Source organism: Haplochromis burtoni, unplaced genomic scaffold, assembly GCF_018398535.1.
Source record: "Haplochromis burtoni strain Fernald_Lab_line unplaced genomic scaffold, NCSU_Asbu1 Contig_38, whole genome shotgun sequence".
NCBI lineage: Eukaryota > Metazoa > Chordata > Actinopteri > Cichliformes > Cichlidae > Haplochromis > Haplochromis burtoni.
The window spans coordinates 1,811,209-1,832,902 of NW_024582399.1; the positions used below are offsets into that span (position 1 = coordinate 1,811,209).

The window sequence follows — 21,694 nt, forward strand, 5'->3', positions numbered from 1 at the left end:
ACACGCTGTCCTGCAATTCTATTTTTAACATGCATGTACAGGTTGGCCCTCGGGTCTTTTGCATCCTCAGACAGCTGCTCTAAGTGGCAGCTCCAACTCGGCTTCTAAGAAGGACACATTTTTAGTGGTTTTCAGCTCCCTGTAGCGTTTCTGAGATTTTAGAATATACTATTTATTTTATTTGAAGTTTTATTTGCGATACTGTTCTTACCTTTACTTCACTTACATCTTTTATTATTTTCGATTTCTTCTCTCTTACAGTTATAGCACATATAAAGCACGAAATGGTTTGATAGTACAGCCATCCTAACCATTTGCCATCAGAATAAGCTATTTTATTTACATTTTTAGTGTTCTCCCAAGTTTTGGCAATGAAGGAACAAATAAAATAATGATTCTGACTTATCTGCACACCCCTCTTTTCCCTCCGAAACAAACTGGCTGGGGTTATAACCCATCTAATTTATTTTAATAAAACTAAGAGAAAAAACAAAATCGCTACCCTGCTATCAGCAAATCTAAATTCACACCTGCAATAGAGCTACATTTCAAGAAGCATGCCATTATGTACTTTGAGATGAATCTGTGAAACAATTTGTCAATAACCCGGTGAGTGACAGCCGAGTAATGAACACGGTGCACTCCACATCCAGTAAACAGCACCTACACCCCCTCCTTCCCCTCACCGAGCTACAATCTACAATGTAAGTTTGTCGCTCTGCAGTAATAACACTCATCATCTCATCTCACAATTGTTTGATGCATTTATTTTTTCACTTCTTTAGCTGCTCAGGCATTGTGAAACATCACCCGGCTGCACGTCAATCACCTGAACAGACTGTCAACGTGCCGTTTGCAACCGCTGCTATTTCCCCACAGTAATGGTGAGTCTGGCAGTGAGGGGAATCAGTTGGCGACGGAATTGAGTTGTCAGTCACATCAGGAAATTGCAACTGTAAAAATGTGTTAATGCTTTGTTGCACCGGTTGATTTTTGACAGGTTTAAGCCAAATGAAAACCTGTACTCAGTGAGATAAACACTTGCAGATAGAATATGAAACCCAGAGAAGAGAAGACGTGAAGTTTAGGCAAAGTAACAACTCAAATCAGAGAAGAGGAAAGATATTGTTCTTTTAAACTGCCTTTAGTGAAAGCTGAAAAGTAACTCATAGACTCACCTAACATGTGGTCTTGACAAGCTGCGTCTGGGATGTGTCCCTCTACATTTTCAGCCTTTAGGTTGATCTTCTCTGTCATTATGAGGGTCTAGAAAATGAACAAACTCCATGTTAGTGACAAAGTTATGACGTAAAGCAGAGATTTTAAACCTTTTTTCTGACACACCCTTAAAGGTTTGTCAGATAGACCTGAGAACACCTCATCATCCCCACTTTTCAAGTTCAAACACGTTTATTTGAAAATTATTTTAAACTGGAAACACTTTCAGCTTAGTAACCAATCATAGCAATTAAATTCAGTCACACCACAGTACAAATAGGACAGAAACCTTCTTGCTTGAACAGAGAAAATCAGTGGTTGCTCAGTAACTGCCCTGAATTTTTTCACATTGGTCAACTGATTGCAAGATGTTGCAGCAACCGCTCTCCAAACAATCCGAGTCTAGCTCAGATTGCCTGCAATCACTCTCAGACAGATTGGCATACATTTACTGGGAGTGGTCCCCAACTTTGAAATAACAGTGAAAGCCCGTGCTTTGAATAATTTTAGTATAGTATGACTAGTATAACTGCAGAACTAGTGAAATATCCCAACTATTAGATGACTGACAGTTTGTTCATCTATTCTTATTTTGCTAATAATTTGCTAATAATTTAAAATGATTCATATTTCTAGCTAGATTGTGTAATGGTTTAAGCTAGTTTTAGCTAGATGGTGCAAGTTTTATTGCTCTTTCATTTCTTCATCTAAATTTTTATTTGATAGGTATGCTGTTAGGTCATAATTTCTCCCTTTTTAACCCTAATTTTAGCGAGCTACTGTGACTTTCCTGCAAAAAAATTTCTCTTGCTTATGCCAACATTTATCCAGGTATTTTGACATGCCTTTTCTTAATTTTTTATTACTTACACAATCCAAATCCCTATACATGTTTATAGTTACATTTCTATTGCTTATCAATTAATTATTTTTTTCTTTTAGATGAGTTGAGCTAAGCTGTCCACATACCCCAGGATACCTTCTGGATATATTAGACCGTATAGATGCAGCTTTGTTTGTATAAGCTGTTAACATTTATCAATTTAAAAGGCTTTCTTTTAGGTAATGTGCAAAAGAAAATTGTGGATGAAAAGGATCGGTTAAACCGATTCACGTACTATATGACTTTCCAGAGGACTGGACAAGCTTCTGGCTTTGTGAAATGTGTTGAAAGTTTTGTTCAGAAAGAAGTAAGGTAATTGTCACAGACTTTCTGCCATACTTTAATTAGGTTATTTTAAAAATGTGGTTTTGGGGGTGGTGTAAAAGGAGCTTGTAGGTCATAAAGTGTGGCTCTTTTGTTGTATTTCTGTGGGGAGAAGATAGACGGAAAGCTTGGAGGATGGTATTAAATGGCTCTTTTGTCAAATTGAGTGTCTGCGATAAGGGGCTCCTCCATGTTATCAAAATTTCACATCATCTGGATTAAATTTCCTACATTATGCGGTGAGACTGTCATTCTTTCCCCCTGTTCAGACTGCTCCTTTCAGTTTCTTTTATTATTGCTGTCTCCCTTCTTTCAGTCGCTCTCAAGCTCTCAGGCTCTCCGTCATATTTTGGCATTTTGACTGACAGGTAATAAAGAATAAACCCACAAGGTCAAGATTTTAGCATTTTGCTTACAAAGTGCACTGATATGATTTACAAAATCAAACAGCTGATAGGAGCCTAATTTAAGTCTGTACTACATCCACAGCCTGATGGCTGCCTCTATGCGAGATATAGCTTAAAAACCTTCAGCTTTGTGGAGACAACAACAACACAGGATTGGGTTTGATAATAAAAAAAGTAGGCGATGAATTGTAGGCTGAGTCAGAACACAATGCGAATCAATATTGAGCCTTCAGGGGATGTGATGGTGAAGAGGCAGAGGTGTTGTGGATCTGTTTGTGAACATGTTCATACTGTACAAGTGTGAAAACCTATGGGAATTTTGCACGTATGCGTGCACTGCAAACAAGCTTGCCCCAAAAACTGTAACAAAGTCCGCAGTGCATGTTTGTCTACTTACAGCAGTATCTGAACAGATCTCCATATCTCCCTTCGTTTCGCTGTGTTTTTTGGGCGTGGAGATCCCAGGCGGCGATGTGGCCACGGAGTTGCCCTTCACAGCGGTCCTGTCAGGAAATAAGATTTGATCTGTTTTTCATGTCTGTGTGCCGAGTACTTCCTTTATCAACTCACCAGGTAGAAAGCGAGACTCCTGATAAATTGCGTTGACCCACTCTTTCGCTTCATGAACGCGCAGGTAAACACATGTGTGCACGCACACAGACACACATGGAAATGTCATCGCACGGTTAACAACCTGCATGAAGTGGTACCTCACAAGTGTTTGAAATCTGTCAGCTGGGTTTTTGAAGAGGAAAATGAGCAAAGAGAGTAGATGACTGTGGCTTAAACACACAATAATCCTGAGTGTTGCTGACTATGTGTCTGATCCCCAAACTGTTTATGCTCACTAGTGAAGAGTCACACCTCAAACAGACAGCTGCTGTTTGTGTTTCTCTGAACACACAAGCTTAATGTAGGGATTGCTCATGTTTAATGTAATAGAGCTACTACTTTGCTTCTGAATCGTTGATTCACTTGGTAGAAAGGCATCTCTGAGAAAGCTCGGTGACAGGAAATAATCAGCACAGCATCCGATCAATTAGGATAATAATACTTGATTTTCTTAATGACAAAGGTGTTGCTAACTCACCTGCCAAGAAGCTCTTTCACGAACTGGTCTTTTCCAATAAAGGCCGTCGTGCACTGGATCTGACTGGCAATCTGACCCATCTGATTGTTGCAGTGGTCCATAATGGAGCTAAGCTTGTTGTTCATCTCAGACAGACCCTGCACCTCCTGGCTTTCTTTCTGCTGATTATCATTTTTCTTCTTATCCTTCTTCTTGTCAGACTTCATCTGTTTGCCTCCAAGAACTGATCCGATCTTCAGCTCTTTCTTCTCCTCTTTTCCCTTGGGAGAGTCGGCTTTTTTAATACTCAGAGCTGGAAGTTTGCTCTTACGGAGGCCGAACCAGTTTGCCAGAGAGGGACCCGTCTTCTGTTTGGCCTCGGTGGCAGCGACTTTCTCCTGTTCTTGACATTTCTGCACGTTCTCCTCAATTCCCATCATGACTTTCTCTTCAATAGTGGTGACTGTTGGGCTGATTTTTTTCTCCTCCATATCTGGGTGTTTGTTTGGGGAGTCCGCCTGGGTTTTGACTTCCCTGCTGAAGTCTGCTTCATTAGGGAATGCTGCTTTGTCTTCTGTCTCTCTAACTGGATTTTCCAAGCCGTAGACACAAGAGGACGGAGGATGAAACTGTGGATGAGAGGCAACCTTCGATGGCTTACGGATGTTTAAACCAGTCCGATCACTGATGGGTAAACTACGAACCACTTTGTGAGAAGGTGACATGACTGCCTCCCCCTTCCCTGTGCCCTGTGACCCCTCAACTTTAGAACCCGATTTGAAAGCTTTGTCAGGGAGGATGCCGTGACTATTTGACCCTGTCATGCCTCCATAGTGGCTAAGTCTTGTCCTTGGAGAATGAACAGGGCTCTCTGCTAACCCAGCACAGGTCGCTTCTAAGGAACTCTGTCGTGACAGAGAGTTCCCCCTTTCACCTGAGTTGGTAATGATCTGAGTTCTGATTTTTCCCGGCCCATCTAAGGAATTGATGCTTGGTTTTTCAATGTAGTTGGTGCTGAAACTCTGGCTACGAGCTTTTGCCCCGTTCATCCCTAACGCTGGCTTTAAATGAGGTTTGGCAGCAATAGATATGGATCTGCCAAAAAGCTGACTACTCCTTTTCCCATTATCACAAACACCCCCTTCCTCTGGCACCATGAGAGCTTGTAATTCTTCTTCCAGTAACCTACACTGGACTTCACCTTTCCCCTCTGTAACAGACATCTTGGATGGCGAATCAATATTGTACTCTGTCTGCAAGTTGTCACACTGGGCAGAAGCATTTGAAGTCACAGTCTCCTTGGAGACTGAGTTGATATGATCTTTCTCTTGTTTGCCTGGTATAGAGGGACTATTTTTATGGCTAGGAGGAGACTTTAAAAATGCCTTAAAGCCCATTGGGATGCGAGTGTTTGAGGCTTTTTCTGCTAGGTTAGGGGACATAATAATAGAGCTGTCTAAAGCTTTGCCAGTTTGTGGCTCTGCCTGACCTTGAGGTGTGTCCTGAAGTGAAACAGGTAAACTAATAGAGGTCTTCTGCACTGACTGATGGACATTTTTATTAGCAGATCCTTTTTTGCTTGCAGGTGAGTTCTGAAATGAGGACCCTCTGAGGGCACTGTAGGGAGGAGGGACATTCTTCGAGGTTTTAGGTGCGGTTTCAGGTTCTCGAGCACACCCTGAGTTTGCAGAAGGGAGGTAGTCTTTCGTGGTCATCCGCTTGGAATCGCCTTTAGCAGGTGTCTTAGTCATGGCAGGGGACTTTTGAAGGTGCTGACTGGTTTTGTCAACCAGTTTCTGAGGTGCAAGTGCAGTCCCGTAGCCTGCATCCAAGTCTAAACAGTCTTTATCCTTGATGGGTAGCGTTGATTGCATATTTGGTAAAAGTGAGGTGTGGTAACTTGGGGGTGGACCCCTCACAGTGGTTGGCGACCCCTCGTAATTTGGTCTGATCAGTAAAGAGGTGGTGCGGCCCGGGGGAGGGGGAGGAGAGGGGGACCTGAGTTTATTTTTGCTGTTTTCACAGTGTTTGTCTCTGGTTGGCTGTTCGCCATTGTCAGCATACTCCAGGTGTCTCCTTGAGAGGTGAGGGGAACTCGATGAGGCGCCCTTATTCCATTCGGCCCTGCTGGGGAGCTTTGAGTTCACCGCTTTTGGGCTTTGAATACAGGTTCCTGGTGTCTTGATGAATCTGGACATTTTAACTGTCGGAGAGGAGGGGGACTTCTCCTGCCCAGGGGGTCCTGAGTTCACGCTGTTACTTGGTTCAGTGGCAGAGCCCTTAGATAATCTCAGTGGGGATCCTGAAGGTTTATTACTACCAGGTATCTTTGAACTACTGTACTTAGTGGAACAAGCAGCATCATTCATGGGAGGGATGGAAAGGCCTTTACTAGCTCGGTTGCTTGGTGGTTTGATAAGTTTCCGTTGTGGAGTCAGCTGCATTGATAGCCTCTCTGCACTTCCCTCCCTGCTACTGCTTTGCTCCCTTGGCTTGTGGGTCCTGATCTGATATTCAGACGGCTTCTCTGGAGACTCAAGAACACTGTAGTTTCTTGATTTTGAGGGTTTCTGCTTTGTTGGCCTCTCTTGGGGCACCAGTTTTGTGTAGTCAGGAACTACTTTGCTACCCTGAATGTCTTTTTGAGTCCCAGCAGCTGCTGCAAGTTTCTCTGCACAAAGTTCAATAGGCTCTCCTTCTGCATCAAATATTGCCAACACGCTCTCCTCAGATTGGGTGCATTTGGCCACTTTGGGCTCCTTAATCAGGCTGAAAGGCCTGGGTCTTCCATCTGCAGACTGGGTACGAACCTGGTCTCTCCGCAAGCACTGCTGTGTAATCAGCTTGGCAGCATCTCTTGACAACCTCTTCGAGTCCCTCTCGGCTTGCTCTGGTGGCTGGCTAAAGGACATTCGGATGTCACTTGACTCAGACTTTAACTCCTCCAGATCATCCGCATCAGACAGACGGGGAACTTCTGGTTCAGTAGGGGTGAGGTGCAGCTTCGATGGTCTCGTAAAAGCTGATATCCGCCCTCGTTCAGGGAGAAGGCTGTTAATAAAACTCATGAGTCTTTCAGGCTGCTCCTTTGAGTCATACCCAGAAGGGTGTTTAGTAGCCACAGGACTTGAGATAGTGTCACCTCCGCTTTCTTGCGTTCCCTCCCAGCTACATAAACTGTCTGAGATGCTGTGTGAGAGCTTCTTACAGTGAAACCAGTTGTCCTTGGTGGGGATGTTATCTCTACAACTAGAATGTGCCAGTTCATCATCTGCATCATCAGAATCATAAGCGAATTTTTTTCCCTGAGCAGTTCTCCCCACATGGGTAGGCCTAGACACCCCTTTACTGCTACTCTTGATGCCCAGTGAGTAGATGCCCTCATTGGAGTTCATGCAGTCTTTGTAGCCTGACTTGGAGACCTTGGAGGAACAGGAGGAGCTCCTGTGTTTCCTCCTTTGGAGCTTTCTCAGTCCTTCCAGTATGTGGCTCTCCTTACGTCTTGTGGGGAGGTGCTCCTCCTGAGCAGCACAGATATTACTAGGGGCTGACGAACCCAAACTCAGCCTCTTCTCCCACGTCAGAGATGACTAATTGGGAAAGAGAAAGGAGGCAGAGTCAGTCTCTGTGTAGTAAGAACACATATTTTTTAGTACGTAAAGCAATAGAACTGAGAATGTTGGCTTTTGCGTGCAAGCTATTTTTATTCCACCACATATTTTAAATGCTTGGAATTAGGATGGTGCAGGACTGTCTTTAAATATGAAATCCCACATTTTCTCAGAAGCTTTAAACTCCAATTGGAAACATAATCAGCAAACTCATGCATGAAGGTTGTGGGATTAATTAAGGTCTCGAAATAAAGACTAAAGCACCCCTAATGAGCCTGATGAGCGAGGTGGTTTACCATTTTCCCACAGGAGCGTCCATCATTCCAGGTGTACGAGCCGCTGGAGAATTCACTGCACGCGCTCGACAGCGACAGCTCACTGCTGCTACAGCTGCTGCGTGGGTACACGGGGGCTGGCACTGTCAGGCTCAGCTGGCTCAGACATTTGGCCACAGGGAGACCTGCTTTTCCATTCAACTGAACCTCCTATGACACAGAAAAGAGGCGACATAGCATTAAGATGGAGTCACTTACATGGCCGCTAAACAATGTTTGTGAGTTACATAATCTTTCCTTTAGTCCGACTAGACATCAAAAGTGTTTATGTGTTGGGTACTGCTGCATATCTAATTGCCATCATGCTGTTGATTTTGTGATGAAAGGTATTGAAGAAAACCTTGAGACACCCAATCAAATATCACAGAAAAGTCGACTAAATTGTCGATGTACTGCACTTTTCAAACTTAAAGAAATACCGATATCAATCATCTTTCGTGTGCAGTCACCACACCGCGGCAGATGTTTGTCCAATTAGCATTTCCCTGAAGACAATCTGACAATGACAGTGGAGTTTAAGATGAGGAATCTGATACATCCATGGCACAGTTTTCAATTCTCTAATCTCACATTCGTGAGATATAAGCCGTGTCACTTAACACGGCTTATTTAAGGATATGTAGAGGTTTGGCTCATCCTGATTACAAGATGATTCATAATTCGCTTTTCAGCCATTATTATTTCATTTTCTTTTTCTGCTCTGATGGCACGCATTAGGGTTTATCAGGTGGCATCCTCAGAGGGGTAAAAGGCCAAAGGAAATGGAGCAAACTCATTTTCGGGCCTTAATGCATAATATATAAGATGATTAATGTTCCAGAGTGTCCTGTGGAGTCATTTTTACTGAAGACGAGTCTCAATCGATGGTTTTCTGGTAATATGACAAGGATATATCCCTCTTAGTGCCAAGTGATACTGCTGGCTTTTCCTGCTGAGAGCACAGGAGGGGTCACGCATTTGGATTTTAGATCTGTATTTTAATATCTTGGAATGATTTCTTGATGGGAGACGGGGGTATAGTTGTGCTGCAACACTTGGATGAGTTATATGGGTAGGGGAAAAAAAGTACATTTAATGTTTCCCATTAGGCTTACATTAGAGGGGGAGTCTGTATTCCTGGAAAGTAGGAAAGCCTTGCTTCTCTCTGGCTCCAGGAGCAAATCTGCTGCAGACAGATCCATGATCCGAGAGTGGAGTTTCTGAAAGTCAAACGGGAAGTACACGCAAAGATGAATTTTTGACTTTGGGGGATCTCAAGAGGAGCATCTGAGATGACAGAAGAGCATAATTGGTATGAAGATCTTTATCAGTACTTTATGCGGCGCACAGCATAGCCTGAAATTCCTTTTTGTAGCATCTCAGCTGGGCGTGAGGATTTTGATCTGAGTATTGTCTAAATCTCCCTCGAATGACAAATATTAAAAGAAAGCAATTAAACAAAGTAATCATTTGAGTTCATTTTTGAAAATCTCAAACAACTGCACAGTAGGCTGAGGCGGAGCAATATTTTTACCTATCTGATTCCCTCCACTGGTGCCAAACGGAGCCCCGATTCATCCCTCTCTCTCTCAAAGTCATTAATGTCATCGTCCAGAAAAAAAATAAAAAAATAATGTGAATAGGAAATAATTGCATCAGGGAGTTTGGGATTGCTTTGATTTTTTTCCCCTTTTTTATTTGTGCTAGTCTCTTCTGTTATTTCACTCTCATGCTTAAGAGGGAAGGATACAAAACCAAATACATTTCCACATATTAATCCCAGAACTTAATTACACTGGATTCCCTGAGCTCAAATTAACTTAAACTAGAAATCTGCAGGAACAGAACACTTGATCTTGTGCTGCATTTCCTGCCAAGGGTAGAACTAATGCTCACTTAGGGAGTATATGCATGTGCTTCTACGCACTGGTCGCTTTGTTTTCTTTTGTTTTTGTTTTTTTTTTTTAAAATTCAGTTTCTACCATTAAAGTAAGTGGCGACTCACATGCTGTGCACCCCTTGAAGAAAATAAATTGGGTGTTATAAAAGCAAAAGTCACCCACGGTAAATGGAAACTGAGCTTTGAAAATGATCTCCTCAAATTTTCCTTCAATGGCATGAACGTTTTAAAATAAAAATGGTTTCCATTTTATTTACTTCCATAAACCTCTTTGCCGACTGTGTATATCGACTTGTGAAAAGAAAAAATACACAACTTCTAATGACACCAAAACTTCCCTGCTTTCTTTTGTCTCTTTAGAACAAGTAACCTGTGTTGCATTCATTGTGGATTTTTCACTCCAACTTCAGACAAAAAAAAATCCAAAAGAAAAGCTGCTTTTTGTATTAGAGAAAGCCTGTGAATAAGCTGTTAGCGTGACTGATTTTTGTACCATCAGCGACAAGGTGGTAATTTGCCATGGAAACAGATCGATGCCCATTTTCCATGTTTCCTCTGAACAGACTGTATAAGGACCGTATTCTTTACTATTTGTAAGATTTATAAAAGCATCCGGCTTTAGATGCTGGCACAGAGTTCTTTCTAACGTGTTCAGGTTTCAGTGAGTTCAAAAACAGTTAAGCTACAGGGAGGATTTCTATCTTTTTTTTGCCTGTTACAGATCAAAACTTAACTTTTAAAATGATCTTGCCGAACACTCATCAGATTTATAAATATAAAGGGTTTGCTCTGTGCCCTGGAAAGCTTAGGAGATCACATTCTTTCAAAAGTAAATAAAGGCAAAAGTAGTAGTAGTAATATCGTGCAGTTGTACTAGTTTGGGCTCAATGTACAGTATCACTTCTTAACACAATATATATATAATATAATAATAAATATCATATATTAATAACATATATATATATACATATACATATACATATACATATACATATATATACATATACATATACATATATATACATATACATATACATATATATATACATATACATTCTATATATTAATATACTATATATTACATATATATATTATATATACATATATTATATATATACATTTATAATATATTATATATTATTATATATTAATATATTATACTATACTACATCACAGTATGTATGTGTGGTGTTTAAGGCATTAACAGCAAAAGAGCAAATTCTTGTCTTATAAAAAATATGCAATTTTCACTTTTCTTTTTAAAAGCCGACAAACTGCTGAAAAACAAATTATTAGAAACTTCTACAGGACTAAACGTGATAAAATAAAATTTGAGTTCATTTCGTTTTGTCAAAATACAGTGCAGTCTCAGGTTCTGTAAAATTGTTTGTAACTGTTTGTTAAACACAATCCCACTGTTCCCAAGAACAGACGGCGATTGAGCTGCTGAGGTCAAAGTGATCAGCCTGTGCCAGCTAGGACTCGGGTAATTCTGTACCCGGGTTTGTGACAGCTCTGCTTCTGTGTCTAAACTTTGTCTTGTACTGCTCTTAAGCATGTTTTAATTATTGTGCAGTATAAACGGCCTAATTAGTATTATTATTATTACGATATGTGATAGTTTTAGGTTTTTAAATAAAAAGCTGTCTTTTTCACATGGTTTGTTAAAAAACAAAGCTGACAACCTTTTTCAAACAATGTTTCATCAAGAAAACATCAAAACCATATCGAAAAAGTTTTAATTTAAGACAGATGAAAAAACATCTACAGGATTTGAGTTTATTTTGTCTTGTAAAAAAAAATACAGTTCAGGTTCTGTAATTGTCATTTTACTTTGTTAATCTTTTAGGTCTTCACACTTTCCTTGTAACATTTTTTTTATCTAAAATGATCTTTTGTTAAACATAATCTCACTAAGAACAGGCGGTGTTTGAGCTGCCGAGGTCACAGTGACCGACCTGCGTCAAGCTAAACACTCGTTGCTATTTTAGCAACCGGCTTCGTTCCATTTCTGCTTTTGTGTTTTTTTACATTAAACCTTTTGACCCTCACAGTGCTCTTAACCATGTTTTAATAAATGTGCAGTATTTGTAGTTGATCTTTTTTTTCCTTTTATTTAAAATTTAGATTATTGTCTATAAAGCACTTTGCAGTTTTTGCTTGTAAAAGGCACCATCTAAATAAACATTGTTTGGTTATTATTTTATTCTGTCCACAGAGATAACTGTGTATGAAGCTCTGATGCGACACAGCCGGGCCTGGATGCTGTCCACACAGGATGGGAGTGGCTGAGCTGTCACGGGGGGCTCTGATCTTATCATGACGGTGCTGGATTTCACCTCCTCAGCATCCTCATCAACGATTCAGTCAATAGTGTCACAGGGTCACGGGGGGAAAGATAGGTGAAGGAAATGCTAGCTGACAAGGCCGACTGTACGCTTCTTGAACTTTTTGACATTCAAAGTCAAAAATGTAAATTGTCCCATTAATGCAGGGATGACTGCAATATATCATGCAAATAATGGCCTTTTATTGACTATTAGCTAACGTCTGGAGTAACTTCATTAGTCTGGGAGCCAAACTTTTCAAGATATACTGAACAGAATGAAAAAGCCTTCCTGCTTTTGTTCTTTTGTTGTTGCTTTTTTTCTGCTTTGACAGTGGTCATATTTCAAGATAATGAACGTCGGCCCAGAATAGCTTCCAAACAAATACGTCAGTATTGGCACTCGCTGTCAAAAACACATCGTCCTGCAACACACCCACACATGCACAAGAGAGAAAAGCCGTGCTCGCAGATTAATTCACAACACACACACACCTACTCATCCACATAATGCTCACCTGCATGACCTGATCTATACGTCTGACTCATCACAAAGGCTCTTCCTAAATTTCCAGCTACACACTGCCCACTGCACTGTAGCTGGAACTAAGACAAATGCTCCGCTGCAATATAATAAAGTAAGATATATGGAGCTCCATTAAAAACAGACATTCTAAAGCTCCACTCTGCAAATTTTGTTATTTATGTTTGTGGAAGAGTATTTGTTTAAATCTGCTATTGCAAACTTCTTTTTTTCTTCTGTGCACAAAGTTTTTACAACTTTTTCACAACCGCATGAGCAGTAATGAGGTCACGGCATGCATGTTGTGTCCTTGGGGCTCTTAGGTTTGAAAAAGAAAACAAGCATTTGTCCCAGTAATGGGTGACTCAATTGCTACTAGCCCGAGCAGCATTAGTGGCTGGTACTACACATAGCTGGTCGTAGTGTTTGAGAAATCGTGCTTTTTGTTTTGTTTTTTTTAACGTGTGGATGTCAGAAATGAATATGTGGCATTTTCACACAAAAACATTTCAGCTGAAGGCAGCGAAGGTGCACAAACGGTGCATTCACTATCAAATGCATTATGGTTCTTTATCAGAGGAACTCAAGATGCCCACGGGGAACTGGGGAACGTTTAATTACTGATAAGCAAAAAGGTCCAGAGCTAAATGGGAAACTGTACACTCATATCGGTGATTAAGTCTCCCTCGGCTTGAGGGTGTAGGACAGAAAAGAAATGAAAACTCACCCCGGTTATTTTCATATTCTCCTAAGTAATTCGGCTCAATTGGTTTAGTAAGTTGAACACAAAATCTATCTGTAATCTGACAGATACAAAATCCAAACCCGTTTGTTATCCTTTGCTGTACGCTTACGCAGACTTCTCAACTGAGTTTTTATGACTATTTAAATAATGACAGCCTCATTTCTATAAGATGAATGTGTAATTGGTTCACTGTGCTTAGCACGTCAGCGGTAAACAGAGAAGCTATGTTAAAAAAAAAAACGATTCTTGCATTTTTCAACTTCACTAAATGTGTAATCCATTAAAAAGGGGGAGGAGAGGGTTAAGCTAACTATCAACTAGCTTTTATTTGAGGCCCCAGTAACATAGGCCCAGAGACCAGTCAGAAGAAACAATCAAATCATTCAAATGTTTAATTAATAAGGAAAATGTGTTTGATATAAAGTGAATGCGTACCAATGCAGTATATTCCATTTGACCATATTTAATAATTGTAACATTTTGTAGTGTAGTTGTGAGCTTTGTGCTAACACAAATCCTGTATTCTTTATAAGAAGAACACACAGACTTCTGTGTCACGGTTTGCGGGGGCAGACCGTGTGTATTGTGTATCAGAAATACACAATACATAATGAACTTGGAGTGCTGGGTCAGAGACCAGCCCATGACATTCTGGTTGTATATTTAATTCAATTTAGCTCAGTTCAATTCTTCTGTAGCCCCAAATCTCAACAACTGTCAACTCAAGGTGCTTTATATTGTAAGTTAAAGATCCTACAACAATACAGAGAAATCCCCAACAATCAAACGACCCCCTAAGAATAAGCACTTGGCAACAGCAGGAAGGAAAAACTCCCATTTAACAGGAAGACATCTCTGGCAGAACCAGGCTCAAAGAGGGGCAGCCATCTGTCACAATCGGTTGGGGGTGAGGTAAAGCATTGAAGTCTAAGCTCCCTTGTTCTGGGACCTCCATAAACACTTTCTTGATGACTTAATGGCCTCAATTGTTGATTTCAGGCGTTATTAAATAAAACACAAAGTTCATTTTGTAGCTCATGGTCACTATTGGAGTCAGAAAGGAGGATTATCAAGGGTATGCTCATTGGCTATGCTCATTGTACTCATTTTTTGGTTGGTTCTGCCTCTCAGCCGTCACATCTGGTTTGAAAACACTAAGATAAGAACAACAGGAAATGCTCAGCTCGAGGCTTCAGAGTGACTTCACCACCACTACTACCCATGAATAGCAGCTAAATCCGTCTTTTATAGAGTCTATGGTTGTAGTGTTACAATGAACAGGAAGATAAGAAAGTGGCCTCGATCTTCTTATCTAACTCTGCAAAAAATAAGTATAAAAATAATAATTATAAAGCACGACAGATAAAAATATAGCTGTTCCGTAGGAAGTCCCGAGCCTTTGTGACGTGGATAAATATAGCTGTTTTTAACAGCTCTCCCACACGACTGAAGCCCTCATAAAGGACACGCCGAGCATCCGGAGAGGCGTGATCACATTATGATTAACTCTTACATTGAATCACCCTGATGATGGTTAAAATGTTGCTATTAAATAATGAGCGGACAAAAACCCACACGCTTGTAGAAACCACACAAACAGCACTGTAGCACGCACACGTTACATGATTATGTTCCTTTCACCTGCCTTACGTTACGTACGTACTCATAATATCTGAATCACGCCGGAAAGAGAAGAAGAAAAACAGTCTCGGCTGGATGCCAGAGGGATATAAAGCAATACGCCGCAATCCAATTACCCGCATGGGATCTCAATAACGACTGAACTTGATCTCAAACTCTATCATATTCCTGAGTGCCTTAATACACCTCTTCAGTGAGATTGCACCTCTTTGGTTTCCGCTGCGGTGTCGGCAGTATCCTTCTTCCAGCCTTTTATATTGCACTTTCACTTAACAATATTCCTGCCTGTCTGCTAATGGCAGCAGAAGTACCTTGAAAGGATCTTTCTAACACGCCTACAACCACATTAGTTCTCTTTCCTCATTTTTTAAATTCATTTTCTTCATTTGTACCACTTCCTGTTTTTGCCCATAATTTCTTTCTCCCGAAAGAGCCACAATTATGTGACATTCCACTTTCCGAACTCATCATATTCCCCTCTGACTTCGTATCATGGTTGACAATAGCTGCGTAAAAACACAGCCGCAGGTCCGTCAGCCTCATAATTACACCTTACAGAGTCTGCTGGATGGACACATGGACACTTTTCAGTAAATTGGGACCAAAAGGAGAGAAAAAAACACCCACTCCTGCTGAGAGAATATAGGGTTTATGGGGTGTACAAGTACAGTGATGTTTGGTGATGGCTACAGGGTTCAAATCTTTGTTGTTTGTGGGATGTGGAGAGTTGGAGATTATAGCCCTGGCGCTGCAAACATTTCAGAACTTATGTGAAGTGTGTTATTTTGATTTGGAGGAGGGGATTTGTTTTCAAGAGGGCACCAGGGAAGACGCTCTACTTTGGGGGAAGGCAGGAGATGTTTTAAGTTTGTATCTGCCATTTAAAGACTTCCAACATAGTTTTTAATGTAGAAAGCCGTGCTGCAGGGAGTCCCGATTTCATGTGAATCCTCAACATAAAACTATAAAAGTAACATTAAAACGGCACATATGTAAGCTTAGAGAGAAAGATGTAAACCCGTAAACAATCAAAGTGTTTACGGGTTATTTTTCTTTTCTTTTTTAGCAGTCTCTTTCTCTGGTTAGGACCCCAGAGCTCTTTAAAAACAACTAAAAATGGAAAACAACTTCAAATGCACGAGAAGAAGTACTCAGGGTCGTTTACTGGAGTTCTTTCCACCATGTTTGAGTGTGGATATGCAAACTCAGGCTAAAACTATAGGACCCCAAACTGACCTACTTAATTTTTAAAATGTATACCTTGAATTTTTTTCAGGATAAATAATATTAATAACTATAAAATTTAACTATATAATATGATATTCAGTCTGCTGCTCAAGTTTGTCAGTAACTTGTCTGAGCAACAGGAGACATAAACTGTTCCAGTAACCTGAGGAGGTGGCTGTTTCGATTGGAGAAGCCAGAGCAAAGACTTATGTTTGAGTTCAAATATCTATATACAGTACTTTGTGCATTACTAAAACATTTATGTGGTAGTAGCGAGACTAAAATAAAAGTATACTGGCAAAGGAGTAGCTGAGGATGGTATAATCCTGCAAAGCTTGCATATGACAGGACTCTCTGCAGCTCTGTGCAAACTAAATCATTCCTTACTGCTTCACATTAAGAGGGTTAAAGCACTCGATTAACTGATCATCAGCCACAGGGCCTGGACATCTTACAGTCACTGAGTGGACCATGAACTCCTCTGTATTTTTAATTCACTTTTATTTATATAGCGCCAAATTAGAACAACATTCAACTCAGGGTGATTTGTATTGAAAGACAAAGGCTCTACAAAAATATAGAGAAAGGCCAACGATTAGACAACCCTCTGTGAGCAAGCACTTGGCAACAGTGGGAAGGAAAAACTCCCTTTTAACAGGAAGAAAGGGCCGCCCCTCCCTTAGGCTCAGGGAGGGGCGGCCATCTGCAGTGACCGGTCTGGTCGGCTGAGGGGAGGAACACACTCTGTTCTTCTTTGTTTTTTGTTCTTTAGCTGTTTAACGATACATTTCCTGCTATTTGATCACCTACAATGTAGCGTATCGACAGGAGGGTAGGTTCTGGGAAGGGCAGCGTACCTGGAGAAGCAGGTCCGAGGCCGGCTTGATCTTCTGCTGGAACAAAACACCGAGTGCCCGATTCTGCTGCTCAAGATCGAAAACCCTTGTTCGCAGCTTCAGACACTCCTCCCTTAGATCCTGATTCAGGAGGACAAATAGAAAGAGCATCGTCTGAGTGTAAAATTCACATGACAGTTAGAACAACACTGAGAGTATATCCATTAATTTATATTAGCATGCATTAAGAGAAAAAGAAGTAACAAACCTTCTGGGTTAGAAGCGCCTGCACGACTTGATTGGCAACCTTAAAGAGAAAAAGAGAACATCACAGAATATAATTTATCTGCTTTGGCACCATAATAAAGTCTTGACCTCATATGACCCTTCCGGGCCTCTATAGAAACCCTTACACTGCACTTTGGAGTGTTTGTACTTCCTCAGCCAATTTACACCTCGGATGAATTATTATGAGCCCAAGCAACCGCTGTGGCACAATACATTGCACATTTTTCCTCCGCTATTGGGTGTGTGTGTCTCTTTTACACACTCGTGCAGACAATATTGAGCTCTCACAGCATAATGGTGGTATTGACACCGCCTGGTTGATGTAGGGTACCAGAGGTGTGCCTGACTTAAGTGCTGCTGTGCCCGGGTCTTGGTCTCAGAGCGGTTCGCACTTCAGACCGCAACGCCGATGGAGGAGCGTCTACGATTACTGTCCATTGATTGCTCATTAATACCCCGTGAAGCCCCATCGGCTCTTTCGAGCGCCTCGTTTCTTGTTTATTGAACGAAGAGAGATGGGGTAAACATAGCAAAATGAGCCCTGCTTGTGGAACCGCAAAGTTACAGATCTGCCTCTTGTGATCAAACAAACTGGAGTTAATGGTGTTTGACAGAGGATGTGAACTTGCGCATGCTGTACGTCCTGGAAACAAGTTACAAACACAACAAACGACTTTAAAATTTCAGACAGACAGCTGGTGTAACATAAAAAATAATCATCCCTTCTGTTACACTGTTGTTCTAGTTAGAGGGGCGCACACAGTCTCCATCATTAAAACAGGATTATTGCTAAGCCGTCCTTCCACCGAAAGCCAACCACAAAGGAAAACAGTTGACAAATAAACACAACAAAACCGAGCTGAGCCATCTTAGTGAGAGCAGGGAAGCAGAAAGGAGACGAAGGCTGAGTTTACTCCAGATGCAATCCATCGAGGATGCAGCTCTGTATAACAATGGCCCCGCTTCCCTGTACTTTCTTTTCTTTTTTTTAACTTTCGATCTTCTTCCTCACCCCCTCTCATTTTTATTTCCCCTTATGCTCTCACCAGTCTTTCCCACCCTGCGGCAGATCTGCTCAGTCTGCTGAGCTTGTCGGTTTGAGGACAAATTGGGCGACTTGTCCCTGCTGGACATGCTTTCCTTTAGCAGCGCTCCCTCCATCCCGGAGTGATTCAGCAAGCAGGCACAGCCCAGAGCCGGGGCTGCTTCATTTCCCTCATGTGGCTCCCTAAACAGTGCTTAACAAGCTCTCGCAAAATAACCAGAGGGCACAGAAGTGATATTGTTATGTAAACTATTTCTGCACAAACACCGGTTCATGTCAGGATGAAGCTACATACAAGCTGACATTTCAGACTTGCATCACAAGCACTTAACTGCACGTTACAGTTACAAAAAGAAGGAAAAATAAGTAGTTAAGGAGCAAAAGAGACTGCAGTACCTCAAATAGCCACTTGAAGCTGGCACCAAGTACGAGTCAATCCCCACAGATTTTCATATTAAAATGACCAACTTTACAGCAGAAATAAACATGTTTAAAGGCTAATGCAAGAAACATTTTTGGCTCTATAAATAATTTCAGCTTCCATGAGAACTTTACAGAGGGATGGATACCAGCCGTATGCTATAACAGCTGTACGATAAGCTTAGCTTAAGCTAATTTGAGTGACTGTACTTGTAGTGTTAGTGCCTTTTACAGTTTAATGTGTGTATAATTGTACTTCAGTGCATCAGTTTCAAAGAGTGAAATTCTAGTAGTTACTTTGTATTTCATTTTTAGCACTGATTACCGCATTTCTGTTGTGTATTATGCTATTCACACTAGCTAGCATTAGGTCCTGGTGAATTATAGCATGAAAAAACAAAACCAAAGAAAGAAAGAATGGGGTATTATCATATTGCTAAAATTATACATTGTTGCAAACTGGCCTTGTTTAAGGAAAAAGTAAGTGCCTACCTAGCTGCTAGCTGTCCACTAGGCTTAACTTCAGATACTTTGTGCTGCTGTCTTTGTGGTGTTGGTGCTTTTTGCAACTAGTTGTCAAATAATACGGCTTAATGTGTGGGTAACTGTATTGACAGCCTGTAAAGAAGTCTATGCTTCAGTTTTGATGAGTGAAATTCTAGTTGTGTCTTTGAATTTCAATTTTAGAAAATTGTTATCAGGTATCCCAACCTCCAATTTGAACCCATCTGTCACACCTACTGTCTGCCTATCCTCATGTCCTTCCTCCCACTCCTGACTTCCTTCCTGTCTTTGCATTGTATAGATATACTGTTGATGGCCTACCAGCTACTTGCGCTGTATACTGCAGCTGCTAAAAGTATGGAAAATAAGTAGTATCCATGTAGTTGTGAAGTTTTAGATTCTTTATTTGACATATAGTGCAGACATAGACATAACAAAATTCCAAAGGCAACTGCTATTAACTATCATATCTTCTATTAATTTAGCCTGGATAGTATAGAGTTATGTAAATGTGTGTGTGTTGTTACTTAACAGTTTAAAAGTAAACAGAGGATGTGAAAAGACAAAAAATGTCAGATAAAAGAGTGTGCGTTAAGATTTAGTTGCATGAAAAATAAAATTAATTGTCATTATCAACAAATTCTCTCCAGCCTTCCTCGAGCTGTGGCTGGAGTAAATTGCCAAGCTGTAAGATAACCATAGCATGGCTCAGGACCTCATTAAAACCTTAATCTTCAGGTCCACAATACAATTTATTTTATTCTGTCAAAACAAATTCAGTTTCAAGGTAAGTAAAACATCTCACAAGCCACTCAACGTCCTTGAATGTTGCCTGGAATGAATAAAGATAAACAAGGTGTGCACTCACCTCGTCGAGACACCGCTCATACTGCTCCCTTTGACTCTCATTCTCTAAGGCCAGGGTGGAGTTCTCCTCCTGCAAAGAACACACACTCCAGTTATGTTTGATGCAACAAAAAACAACAGAGACAGGAGCGGCAATCGAGCGTTGCTCCGGCTAAGACTGAGACTTCCCTCACAAAGGTCATATGTCAACTTTGAACCAGGACAGCCAATAAAAATTTACCAAGTGCAACTGAGAAAAAGGTCAAGGGGATGGAAGTTATGATGCTGAACTTTGGGGCGGCAGCTAGCCGTTTGGAGCCCGGACCTAATAAGAATATCTCCTCTGCTTGCCAAGCGATGAGGTGGCGTCCTATTGATCTTTGGGAGTTTCCAATTTGTCAGAGGCAGGCAGCATATTAGGAGCTGTCAGACTCTTTGGTTCTCTCGCCCTCTGCCCTTTACTAGAAACTACCAATCCCTTGATGAAAACATGGGAAACATGATTACAACCCAAAACAGTCCAACGATGCTGTCTTACGAAGAAACACTGACTAATTAAAGCCTCAAAGCCTGCAACGTGTGGTTATGAGTGCAAATCTAATGAATGGCCTGAGCAATTAAAGAGAGCTCGAGCATCTCATGTGTTAGTTTCTATTTTCAAGAGATGCATTTAGCTTGGGAAATCCCCCTGACAGTGTATTTATCACTGTTACACAACTTAATTTATGATTCAAACGTGCCAGCGAAGACTCATATTCCCATCATTAACTGCAGAAGGAGAAAAACAAATAAATCAGCTCCCATTTATTCACACCCAAAAAGAAATGAGCATGACTTTTTAAAATATATGATGATTTAGCCAGAGCCTCGCCTACACGGCAGCTCATTTTCTTTAACTCAAGCTTCAGCATGAGGCGCTATCTGACACGTCCGCGCTCAGCCTAAAATCAGTTTTGCTATGTTGTTTTAGCGGCATGCAAATCTGTAAGTGTTGGCGACTGGACGTGCTTGTTTCCTTCTTTCTTTGTGCTGTAGTTATAGAGAGAGCACCGCTCTCTTAGCAACAGGGCTGCACATGGAAACACATGCATGTGACATTTAGGTCTGTGAGGTAGCACGGTTTGGACGGATTATTTACATTCCTGCCCCTCAGAAGACACCAGAAATATTATATTAAATAATCATATAGCATTTAATTTCAAGGTTACTATGCCAAAATAGTAAAAACATTTCATTGTATTAAGTTATGTCGCTGTTAGAAGAATGAATGGCGGTGGCTCTGAGGTGTCTACGCCAGGGAAAACACTTAAGCGGGAGCACATCCTTGGAAGGTGGCAGAAAATTAACTTTCTTTGTGTTGAGACTGGAATTTAATATTTTTCAGGGATGATGCTTTCTGAGACCAAGAATCAAGGTAAAAGGATTAGTCTGTCATTGAAAATAGTACAACTCAGCACAACAGGCACTAAAAATTTGACAATAAACCTTCTCAGTCAAACCGTGTAATCCCGCTATCATATTCTGCCATAGTTCAGTGTATTATTATAACACCACAACAACCCTGCAG

General features: G+C 41.0%; 1 protein-coding gene across 18 annotated transcripts in view; it reads right to left on the minus strand.

Annotated features, from left to right (window-relative positions):
- LOC102311757 (nck-associated protein 5) overlaps positions 1–21,694 on the minus strand; it is a 177,153-nt gene that overhangs the window by 24,871 nt on the left and 130,588 nt on the right. For 17 of the 18 annotated variants that reach the window (XM_042219812.1, XM_005920166.3, XM_042219815.1 and 14 more), the window contains 8 exons: positions 20,150–20,218; positions 17,293–17,331; positions 17,046–17,165; positions 8,942–9,046; positions 7,809–7,997; positions 3,923–7,491; positions 3,230–3,335; positions 1,179–1,266 (listed from right to left, as the gene is read on the minus strand). In XM_042219812.1, coding sequence (XP_042075746.1) covers positions 1,179–1,266; positions 3,230–3,335; positions 3,923–7,491; positions 7,809–7,997; positions 8,942–9,046; positions 17,046–17,165; positions 17,293–17,331; positions 20,150–20,218 — 4,285 coding nt within the window. The remainder of the gene's footprint in view (positions 1–1,178; positions 1,267–3,229; positions 3,336–3,922; positions 7,492–7,808; positions 7,998–8,941; positions 9,047–17,045; positions 17,166–17,292; positions 17,332–20,149; positions 20,219–21,694) is intronic. The other variant, XM_042219813.1, reaches the window with a different exon arrangement.